At 42.0% G+C, this 12,212-nt stretch overlaps 1 protein-coding gene across 1 annotated transcript in view; it reads left to right on the top strand.

The window, feature by feature from the left end:
- Positions 1-2,614: 2,614 nt before the first annotated feature.
- Positions 2,615-12,212, top strand: part of jmjd1cb (jumonji domain containing 1Cb) — a gene marked incomplete at its 5' end in the record, with an annotated part of 149,118 nt that continues 139,520 nt past the window's right edge. The window contains one exon of the mRNA XM_080020913.1: positions 2,615-2,773. Coding sequence (XP_079877039.1) covers positions 2,615-2,773 — 159 coding nt within the window. The remainder of the gene's footprint in view (positions 2,774-12,212) is intronic.

The raw sequence follows: 12,212 nt of genomic DNA on the forward strand, positions 1-12,212 counted from the left end.
TGTCATGCACTGAAGTAAGTGCAGACTGTAGACCCCATGACCCAGAGCAGGAAGAAGGTGGTGAAGAAAATGGGTGGATCTGCCGCAGAAAAGAAATATCCCTGCCTTGTTTTAGATGATAGAGGTTTAGGACTAATGACCACATGAGCCCCGGTTAACCAAATAGATGAAAGGATATTCTCACACAGACAGAAAATACTTCTTTAACGGCAGCTCTATTTATTTAAAAAAGAAATTTGACGAAGGCACACTCTGAAATCAATTTACACAAACCTGGCATTACAATTACTGATTAAGACTTGAAGAGCCTCGATGAACCCGCACAAAGCATGGCTGCTGTTGACAATTTAATTTAATTTTTTGTATATTCTGTATATTTGTGTACAGATATATATCTATATCTATATATATCTGACTATTTTAAACTCTGCGTAGATTTCATTCAAAAAAAAAAAAAAAAAAGATTGAATACATTGACTGATTGATATTTAGGATTTTCTCTTGTTTTCTCTGCTTTTCTGCCCCTTGTTTCCTTTCTCCCGCAATTTTTTCTTTAATCTGTCTCTTGTCCCCACTGTATCTCATCTCAATTTGTCTTGTCTGGTCTCCCTCTCTTCTCCTTTTCCCTCCTCTCCACTCCATTACCTCTCCCCTGATGTTTTCACCTTATCTTCCCCTTCACTGTACGCGCTCCCTCGCTCTCTCCCTCCTTTGATTCTTTGTTCACGTGGAGATCATCTCAGCAAGACTGTCTGCTGTCGGCGCCCCGCTCTGTTCTCCTCGCTCACCTCTCTTTATCCGACGCCCTTCCCTCCCTCGCTCCGTATCTGTTTCCCTCCATCATTCTGATCCTCTCTCCCTCTCTCCCCGTGTCTCATTGTTTTTTTGCGCTGCGTTGTCGGCCTTCTGCCGGCCGGCGCTTCACGAGCCTCTCGTGAGCTTTGTGATTTGTGATTCCATCAGTGGATCTGTGTCTTTCCCCACTCCTCCCTCCAGCTCTCGCTTTCACTTTCCTTCTCTCTCTCGTGGTGTATCCGCTGGTCCATCCACCACCCCCTCCTTCTTTTTTTCCTCAAACTCTGTTTCTGATGGTGACGTTCCCCTCTTCCCTACCTGTCTCACCTTCTCTTGCCATCCATGCCTAGGCCGTTATTTGAAAAGAGCCAGTGTCTCTATCTCTTTCTTTATCTGTTTAAGTATTTAAGCATCTCTCGCTCTCTCTCTCTCTCTCTCTCTCTCATACTGTATGTACCCTGACCTGAAGGTCGCTCCAGGCTGATTACCGCCTACATGTCATACACACACACACACACACACACACACACACACACACACACACACACATACACACACGTACACACCGGCACATTCATGTTCTTCTGTTCCTTTTCCTCATTCTCTGCTTCAGTGATTCTTTCTCCATCTCTCCTCCTACCTCTCTTTGTCTCATTGCTCCTCTCCTCCTCTTGCATCCCCTTTCTCTCTCCTTTCTTTCTTTCATTTTTTCTTACCGCCCATCACACAAAATGTTGATTTGATTAAGAGTTGTGACTGAAACAAATGTATAAGTATTATTATTTCTATAATTGTATCAACTGAATGGAGAGTTTTTGGTCAGAAATCTGTCATGACAGTTTGCGATAAAAAACACAACACTGACCTTTCAATGCAATCTCTTTGTTGTTGTTGAAATCATCGTTTTCTATTGATTGTCCACCTTGATATGTTTAACAAGAAATACTGCTCTCCTTTGATTTGTCATTAACCAGGGTGACCATTTTATTCCATAAAATATTTAAATCTATCCATATATATCTTCAAATGTCTTCCTAGGTCATTCTTTTACATGCAACATAAAGGTGAGCGACATCGGCAAAAGATATAGACATTTCTGACCGAATTGCTCAATAATAATGTCACAGTATTTTGCTGATGACTAACGGTGCTCATAAATATTTAACCCAAATGAATAGTGGGCGAAATTGCAAAAACAAAATCTTGTCTGTAGAGTCAGTGTACGTTACTTAAAACACATAGCAACCCCACTATACACAATCACATTAGTTTAAAAAGAAATAATTGGGAAAAAAAACAAAAAAAAAACAAAAAAAAAACCAAGAAATAAATAATGCGCATGTGTTCATATTTTCTTAATATTCGACACAGGCGAAATTGAAGCTCCATCACCACAGATATCAATTCCGCACCGACGTCTCGGCAAAGCCGCATCGCCCCCCCCCCCCCCCCCCCCAAGCAAACGCCGGCGTCGCGGACCCGCGCGGCGGACGGAGGGAGCCGGGGCGGAGGGATACCTCGGCGAGCGAGCGGGCGGCGCGGTGCTGCGGTCCTTCGGTGTTCCTCCGCCCCCCACCGAGCAGAACAGAGGCTGAGTATCCAGCGGGAGGAGAGGCTGCCACACGTTTAAATCCCCCGTGTTCCCTGCGTTCTAACCGGCCACCAACTCGTCCTTTTTCCTTTTCTCCCAACGCGGCTTCTGTCCCCAAAAGCTGGTTTCATGTAGCGGGTGACGGGTCTGTCCAAGTTTTTTTTTTTTTTTTTTTGTTTGTTTGTCTTTTTCCGAGAGGTTAGTTTTTTTTTTTTTTTTGAACCGACCATGGCAGTCGAGGCTCGGCCGGAGCTGGTCGGGAAGCGCTTCCTCTGCGTCGGTGGCGGGGACGAGCCGCCCCAACTCGGCGACATCGGCCGCTGGCCGTGGAGGTCCGGGGTCATACGAGCCGTCAGCCACCGGGACAACGACAACCCCGACCTTACGGTAAGAGGGGTGTGGGGGGGCGGGGGGGTAGAAACCCGCAGCGGTTTTGGTTTTGTGTCTGCTCGTACGCCTGTTATAACATGCAAAGTAAACGGGTGGGGGGGTGGAAGGCTCTGTGGCTCAGCCCCGCTCCGGAGCGGCCGGGCGGCCGGGCAGCGTAGGGGGGCTCCGCCGCGCGGGGATCCAGCTGCTGTGCTCCCTGTATAACACGGTTATTAACGCAAAACACCCCCGGTGCCTGCGGTTGTTTGGTTTAATCGTGAAGGTGGGATCAGTTTCCTAGTTTTTGACAGATTGTGAGTCGTTGATTCAGAGATTTATTGGTTGTGAGTATATATAGTATTTGTAGTTTTATTCTATATGGACATTTTATTTTGTTCTTTCTTAGATATATAGTATATTGCCATTTTTTTCTATATTTTTTTCGTTTTTTTTTAAGTTTATTGTGTGTTTACATTTTTTTTTTAGTTCATTTATGGTTTATTTAATATTGCCAATTTTCAGGATATTATCGTCTATCATGTTATGTAATTTGGACCACAGTGCAGGATGGGGTTGAGGAAAGCAACATTATTCAGGGCATCAAAAATGATCAGGAAAATCTGTCAAGTCAATATCAACAACTATTATTTGTGTGTTAAGTTGTTTCGATGGTGTCTTTTCTCCTAATGTTCCTACATTATTTTGTACAGTAGAATCCGCGGAGAAGTGATTGTGATTGTCAACCCTTTTCATATCAAGGAACCTCAGTTTTGATAGGCATTATCGCACGGGCCCCATTTGAGGAGATTTTTTATCCCTGGGACCCCATTCTGAGAGGATTTTTATTATCAGATGTGGTTTGGTCCAAACTGCTTTACATGCCTGTACTGTAGTTACAGAGATAACGGTGGAACTATCATCAAAACGGTCATGATTGTACAATCTCTGACGGCGCTCACTTCTTGCAAGTAAAATAATGGTGAGTTTTAACCCAGTAATCATTTTGCTGTGGACCACCTGGAACCTCCTGAAGGGACCCCTGGGGGTCTGCGGAACCCGCGTTGAGAACCACAACTAAAGAGGATCTAATAAAGGAGAAACTGAAATAAAAAGCTGTCGACACACAGTGCAACTGGCTATGGACGTTCGTAAATCATGTCCAGGAATTTGAGTTCGGAGCAAGCTAAACATCATAATCTGTCACACAGCAAATCAGCTGATGAGGGTAGGGGCCTTTGCATTCAGCTAATCCCTGCTACCTTCTGGTTATTAGACACAGTGCACTTTACTTTGGTGTTGTAAAGAACCAAATCCAGTGTCTGCTTTCTCAACAACCCTTGCTCCAACTTGGACACAGACCCAGGAATTCCATGACTTGTAAAAACATAAAACTAGCTTTGCTGCAGGCTGAACAATGGGCAGTTCATCTGCATGTAAAATGCTTTCTGTCATTTAAAGGCAGACTTTTGTCATTTTGAGAGCTCGGTTTACGACATCTGAATCTCGCTTTCCCTTTTTTCAATCAAATCACCTCTCCGGGCACATTTTATGTTGTGGTTAATGCAAGGGTTCTGTGGCAATTTTCCTCTCATTTGAGGTATTTTCTATCCAACTGAACAATATAATATTTGCATGGAGATGCCTTTTTACCAACTGGCACATGGAAGCTTGCTGCGCACTGCATGCTCATATCCCTTGCTTTCCTTTGTCCAAAGAAAGCCTTTATCTTCCTATACAGACATTCGGAAAAACAGTTCTGTTAAACCTGATTGTAAGAAGTCATTTATTATACGTCCATTCTCAGACTACAGCGATAGAAATCTTGTAGAATATGTCATTTGATTATAGTGCGATTTTCAATGCTATAGGGTATATTTCATACAAAGCACTCAGCTTCCGAGCCAAATGTCTTGTCTTGTTTCACGTTCTTAGCATTAATTGGTGTATTACATGATAATAAATGTATATTATATGTTGTTTAAATAGAGCATAGCAAGGTAATGTGCAGAAGGACATAATGCCATAGCTAAATACTCTTTGTGGTTGTATGTTTTTAATTTTATTTTATGTCATTACATTAGTTGCAATCAAACACAATACCTCATATTTCACACAGTTATGGATATTGCACAACAGCAATTCTCCCTGATTCCTAATTCCCATGTAAAACTACTACTTCTTTATACGTGATGTGATTTAGCAGTGAGTAGTTTTCTGGTTTAATTCCATACAATAGGGCAAAGTCTCATTAGCAAGCGGCTTAACTAACAGAGTGAATACAGTGGAGGAGGATTGGAGATTAGATTAGGGGAAGTGTGTCAAGCCAAGCTGTCAGGCCTTTGTGAAGCGTCTCTGTGGTCATAGCTTTAATGCAGGCTAATACAAGTGTAGTAGTGGCTCACTAGTGATTGATTGATTGGTTTAGACCGTTATGTCAGCTTAGTAATAGCCCATTTTACTTAATGTACCGGTAGTCCAATAATTTGACCACAGCATTTCACAAAAGTTCATGCACAACAATATATATTCATTGCATCGAGATGTATGGCTTTGATAGCTCAGCAAACGACAGCTGCACTGGCAATTGGTCGTCACAGCATGACTGGCTCATGGCCAACTCTATGTGGGTTATATAGTATGGAACTAACAGTAGAATTCATGGATGATTTGTAAATAGTGATAACATATAGACAGATGAGCAACCAATATGCAAGTTTGGTGTGTGGACTAATATTGGCTATAATAGGATAAAATGAAAGCAATAAAGCATAACCTGTCTTTACTGACGTTAGGTTTTGTTCTACTGGTTGAGCGCACAGAGGTAACTGGATTAACTGCACAACGTCAATATCTTAATTTTATACACTCCAAGTAATGATATTGACAATAAAAATAGTCAATTGTAATAGTATAGTTTCATTAGCAGAGTCTATATGTTACATGCTTATCTTTTTTTATGGTAATATGGTAATAATACTTGTTGGAGCTATCCCCATTGTTCAGCGATGACCTCACAAATGGGTCACTGGTGGCTTCCCCACATGATAAGAGCAGCAATTTGTTTTAATGAGCATGTTTCTCAAGGCAAGAGAATAAATCACATATTTGAATCTTGGAATGAAAAAGCTGAAGATTGAAATGCCATTAATGGCAATGTAAATTCCTTTGCAGCGACCCTGTTTTCGGGCTGCAGGGGGGCAAGAAGAAAGAAGGAGAAAAAAAAATTATTTAATGAGACATTAAAGTGAGATAGAAAGAGACTGACAGTGAGGAGGATCTTTCATGAAATACCTGCATTGTAATTTACTCTCAGTTGTCTTGTTTGCGGTGGGACCTTCAGAGACACTGACGAGGGGTTGAAACAGAAGGAAAAAGTCCCTCAGTGGCAAAAAAAACAATGTTGGCACATTCATCAGAAAACTGCCATGCTCATCTGTATTCACAATGAATAGAGAGCAGGGCCGACAGGTCACTGCCTATAGGAGCCATTGTTTTCCATTACAGCTGTGTGTCTTTGTGCATGTTCGCGCATGTGTGTGTGTACAGTAGCAAGCTATGCTGCTAGTTTATTTTCAGGGCCGTGGCCTGAGGTCATCCCTTTCTTTCTCGCTGTCTTTCTCTCCCCCTTCCTCTCTGTCCCTTTTTTACAATAGTGCTGTTTGACATTAATTCTCTTCTCTTGATTAGCAGAAAATGACCTGAATGAATGATAGAATCTTCCACAGACACAATGCACGAAGGGCAGCTGACAGGAGTTTAGCTGGGAAGCTGCAATAGTGGGGCTTTAGTTTACATAATGAACTGCTACTAAAGTGAAATTTGTTATGTGGTCATGTCAAGTTGGCATGTGGTTGCTTGACGTTGACACATGATGTTTACGCATGATCATATTTTCTGCAAAACCGATATTTAATAATTGCACACACTCAAGTGTTTTTGAACTACCATAATCATAGCGATGGGTCAATTTGCTTTACCCGTACCTATTTGCTTAAACAAAAAACACCCAATGTTTTAAACATTATTTATTATTGTAAACGGTATAATATCAGTAGTTAATAAGATAGAAGCGTGAAGAACATCAAAGTTCTGAACATTCAGCCAATGAGAACTGAGATATTGTGCTGGTTCTTGAATAGATTGCAGTATTCATGCTCCATCCATGGCATGGTTATCTGAGATGCTGAGGTGAGTGAACCTGCTTAAACCCTCTACAACACAGGTGTAAAGGCTCTCATCAGATTATAAGAACAGGGAGCTACATCAGATCCATAATTGTAGTTGGATATGGCAACATATACTAATAATGTGACATTAATTATATTGATTCATATTATGAGTGGGTATACATTCATCGATTCTGTTTGACTGACACTGTAACCCGACCTCAAGGAAGCCTACACTACAGAATAGACCTAACTACCTTTTTCCAAAAGGAAGATGTAGCAATCAGTTTGTGGTCTTTGCTGGTCTAAGGTGGAAGTATAATTCTTTGTAATATACAATATGTGGATTACTCTAAATATATGTGGAGAGCCCAATATTTCCTTTACACGGTTATTTGCTACCCGTAGTCCAGGTCAGGTAATTTAATTATGGCCACAGAGTAATATTATGGTAAACCACGTTCATAAAATCCAAGAGCTTGACATTAAGCCTGGTTTTACTTGCCTGATGGCCAAACTTACTTGTCCGAAATGGAAAATGTAGGCCTATTAAAAAATGTTGATTAAAAATGTTCAATAATCATCTTGACCGTGCCTCAGCGTCTGATGGAGCCTGCTTTTAAATAATAAAAACGTTATGTGAATAAACATTTATAAAAGAGTGTGAACATTTTATTTGAAATATTAAAACATTTAAAAAAAAAATCGATTTAACAACAACGTCTCCTATTCAGTGGCGTAGGTTTCGTTTGAACACTGAATGTGGGGGGGCACATTAAGTGGGGGGTCTGGGCGTCCTCCCCCAGGACATTTTGAATTTCAAACTCTTCACTTCCTGCATTTTGGTGAATTATTATGCACCAAGTTGTGCCTTTTCTTCGTCAATTTATGGCTATTTATTGTGCTGTTACATTTATTTTTACAAAGCCATGTTGGTGTAGGAAAACCATCTTTGTCAGCCTATCAAGTGGGCTCATTTGTGTCAGCTCATTTGATTCACTGCGAAGTCATTGTAAACTCGGTGTATCTCAACTAAGCCCATTTATCACCATGCCTCCTATTTGTATAGTAAGCAGAGTACGGTGCTGTAGCCGGATCCTGATAATGTTTGAGGCTCGTTCTGCACTGTACACTAGTAAGAGTGGAGTAACACGTACATACTCTACGTGTACAATGTTCGCTATTAATCTTTGCTCGTAGGTGCCGGTAGCGAATTCAATAGACCTAATGAATTGTATGACTTGCTTTGATTACACCGACTGATAATAAGGTTTGCAATATATGAGTGTGGTAATGTTTGTGTCTTTTGTGGGGTATTCACCTCGCAGTGTTGCTATGCGCTGCCCAGGATTATGTGGTGTTCTGGCACCGCTGTAACTGGATACTGAGAGTGTTAGTGGTTTGTTTTCTGGTGCCTAAGGAAACAAAATGTAATCTGAAACCAGGATGGGCTAACTGGCTGGCTGGCTGGCCAACTGGAACTACCCTTCCCCCATGCCGCCCCCCCCACCTACATACACAAACACACATACATGTACACACACTCAAACTACACTACAGCCACGACATAAGGCGGCCATAAAGTGTAAGCTGCTATAGGCTGACCGGCTTTCCAGATAACCCTGGGAATACATTAGTTTGTACCACCCACCAGCTGCCGTCGTTTCCTGTAGAAACGGCCGAGACCTGAGCAATTTACAGAGGCATTTTTAATATCATAATGCTCCCGCTGAATGATTATAATGCTTTCAGGAGAGTGCAGACCATAAAACGTATGTACTGGAGGTGTTGGGAAATATTGATTTGCTTGTGTTCAGTCCCATCCTCCCCGCCATCCGCCAGCTTGTATGACTGTACTGTAATAACGTGATATTTTAAAACAATATTGTGTTTGGTGCTGTACTGTTTTCATGAGTGATTCTTTGGTGTCACAGCATGAGCTAAAATGTATATCTTAATATCATATACGTATGGATTATGGTTTTAAGGATGTTGGTATGGTGTGGTTGGCATGGCGATAGAAGAAGTCATTCTGCTTCAATGTCGCGGGAGGTTACTTTGTTTGGCTAAGATGGTCCAACCTCGAGGACAAAATGTTGTAGGATGCCTTTTTATCTGTCTGTCTATATATTTTACTGCATAGACAGCAGATAAAGATATTTTTTTGACATATCGAATTGATCCAGCCAAATATGTCTGATTCCAAATTGCTTCTTAGACACAATGGAAATAACCAATAAAGTTTTGACTGCCGCTGCCAAGGAATGCTGGCTTGGCCCCTGAACCAGACCGGTCCACCAAGCGACCCGTGGAAAGATATTGTGGCGCATGCAGCAGCACAGAGCCAGTAATAAGGAGGTTGGTTTGTTCTGTTTGGAACACCTCCCTTTTCTATCCACAAACTGTGGCTTACGTTTGTTATCTTTATCAGCTGTGCCTCTCCTTTTTGACGGGAGACCAGGAAACCAGTGGCTGTTGTCTGTTTAACGACAATTCGAAATGATGCTCGATCTTTGGCATTATGATTGTATTACGTCTCTCATCAACCGATTTTATTGTTGGGTAAGCACATTTTGACAGACTGAAGCCGCCCTTGTTATCTGAGCCTCTGTGAATTGAGCCCGGGGACACAGGCTGGCCGGCACATTGCTGTCACAAGGAACTCACTTTCTTGGCCAGGAGTCACAGTGCTGTGACTCCTAGCCTGTTTGGTCCCAACCTCTTTGGAGAAAACCTGGGTCTGAAAGAATGCTGCCATGCCTGTCTGTGTTTTTTTTTCTGTCGTCCTGTTTCCTCTTCTCTGACACCAGTCGACCCTGTAACACAACTCGGTTAATCCTGTTGTGAATTAGCTAAATTGATTAGCATAGCTGTCTTGTGCTGGTAGGGGCCATATTAGATTGTGTTCATGACGACAGACCTTCTTCCCAACCCGCTTCCGACGATGTCCAATAAATAGCCCTCTTTATTGTAACTAATTTTTTTTTGTTGTTGTTTCTTATTGATAAATATATTTTTAATTTGACTGAGATAATGTTCTTTCATTATCTGCATCTTTTTTCTTTTAACGCGAACAAGCATTTATTCTGTCGACCCAAACATTGTCAGTCTCGTCAGGACTTTGGATGCGATTTCAAATTCACCAGCAAGACCCGAAATAGACCAGTTATTGGGATGTGTTGCTCAGTGGTGGCTTCCTTCTCTCCTCCCACTGTAGACAGACACTGTAATTGGACTTAACTGGATTAGCCTTGTGAAGGTGGACAGGAAACCTTAAGCCCGGTGGATTTAGGTACCGCTGTACATGAGTTGTTGAAGTCCTTTGGGTTTTCGGAGTATGGATGTTTAGTTAACACAGGTGTAACTAGTCTCCACAAGATGCTTATGAGATGTTACGTTTACGATTTTGGGTCTACAGATTAGGAAAGAAGTTCAATACCTCGTCCACCGTGGGCGTGTTGATCTACAGCCTTCTTTGGAAGAAGCCATTGTGGCGGGAGTTGCCAGGTGATTACATAACGCTCTTACTGGAACTCGCGAGACAATGGCGTCTCGTGTTGCCAGGAATACAATCACCTGGCAGCTCACGTCACACTGACACTAGTGATGTGTCCGAAGACGGCTGTAGATCAACACGGCAAAAACATTTGACAATGTATGCCAAACGTATCGATACACGCATGGCTGAAAAAATTGTTAAGTTGCTCAAAACTGGATTTGGGGTTTTCTCAAGATAACCGAAACAATGCATGCTGACAGCAAATCTCATCAAACCACCAAGTACTGGTGCTCACCAAACATATAAGCCACCACTACCTTTAAGCTAGTTTGCTGTTTTTACGTGCTATGTAATGACTATTTGTGGATGGCTCTGGCGCAGGGATTATGACCATTTTGGTTTTCCCACAGTAACGTAGTGGAGCACGCCCTGCCCTGCCCTGCCCTGCAAACTTTGACCATAAACTGGGCCGTACTAACCATATTCTTCTGCGTGATATGCAGCTGTGTTAGGCATTTTTAAAGTTCTATACTGTTCTTTGTCAAGGCCATACATATAACAAAAATTTGAGTGCACTCTGCTCATTTTGCATCGTTGTGGTCAGCCTGGTGGGCTGCAATTTGTGTTCAAGAAGAAGAAGCAGAATCACTGTATTTTCCTGGTACATTTGCATACACCTGTCTGAATGCAGCCTGTCAGCTGCCATAAAACCTGAGGACAATATCATCATTATAAATTCACTATTCACATTACTCCACATATATTTACAGACTGTTACAGACCTCAGTGACACAATTTTTGAGAAGATTTAACGAAAAATATATTGGATCAAAGGAAATCACATTAAAGTGAATTAAATTCAAGTGACAAGGATTTCTTTGGGCTAATTTCTTTCTTTGGCATGGCTATTACTGGGAATAAAATAATAGGCATGCTGGGCATTGCGTTTTAGCTTTATTAGCTAAAAGCTAATAAAAGCAAGCTTAGCTTGTGCATTTGTGTTAACACTCCCCTGAGCTTGGCAAAACACTAGCACATAATAAACACAGTAAACCCTAAAATAACATGTATGATGATATGGACACAGGAACAATGGCAACATGCATCGGTAGGGAAATCTTGGGGTACCCAAATATGTTAGAACTGACCATTCTCAACATTGTTTACAAACATTTTCTAGCTAGCTATGAAAAGCAGTGTACTTCGCCAATGGGTTATCTAAAAGGACTGGGTGCAATAATGTTGGATTGCGCAACATTATATTCAACCACATCCATGCAGTGATGATGAAAACGCAGCTATGTGAGGCAGACTGTAATACCGACAGCGGAGAGAACCATCAACTAACTTCAACTAATCAACTAACATAGAAATACACAGCAGGCCCCCCACTTCCATCATTAGTGCACATTCCATATGCTCTGGCAGCAGCAGCGCCCCGGCAACACAGAGGTTGACTCGTGTTTTTGAAGAAGGCTGCGCAAGATTCCCAAGTGCAAACAGTTGTTGAGTGTGGAATGAATCGTTACAGTTCACTTGGCAGGGAAAAAAAAAAGGGTTTTGGCGGCGTGTCGACCTGCCTATAAAAGACCTATAAAACGATATTAAGCACCGAGTTATTCTTGGCCTGTCTAGTATCACAAAGCGACGTCTACCAGAGAGATGATATAAATGCCGCGATCTGACCAGTTAAAAACAGCGCTGACAAACGGGGCAGATGAAAGGCGACGTGGGTTAGTTGCACGCGAGGCCGATAACCTCGGGCGCGCTATGCTTTTTTTTTCGGGTGAGG

This window comes from Zeus faber (assembly GCF_960531495.2).
Source record: "Zeus faber genome assembly, chromosome: 20".
NCBI classification, from domain to species: Eukaryota; Metazoa; Chordata; class Actinopteri; order Zeiformes; family Zeidae; genus Zeus; species Zeus faber.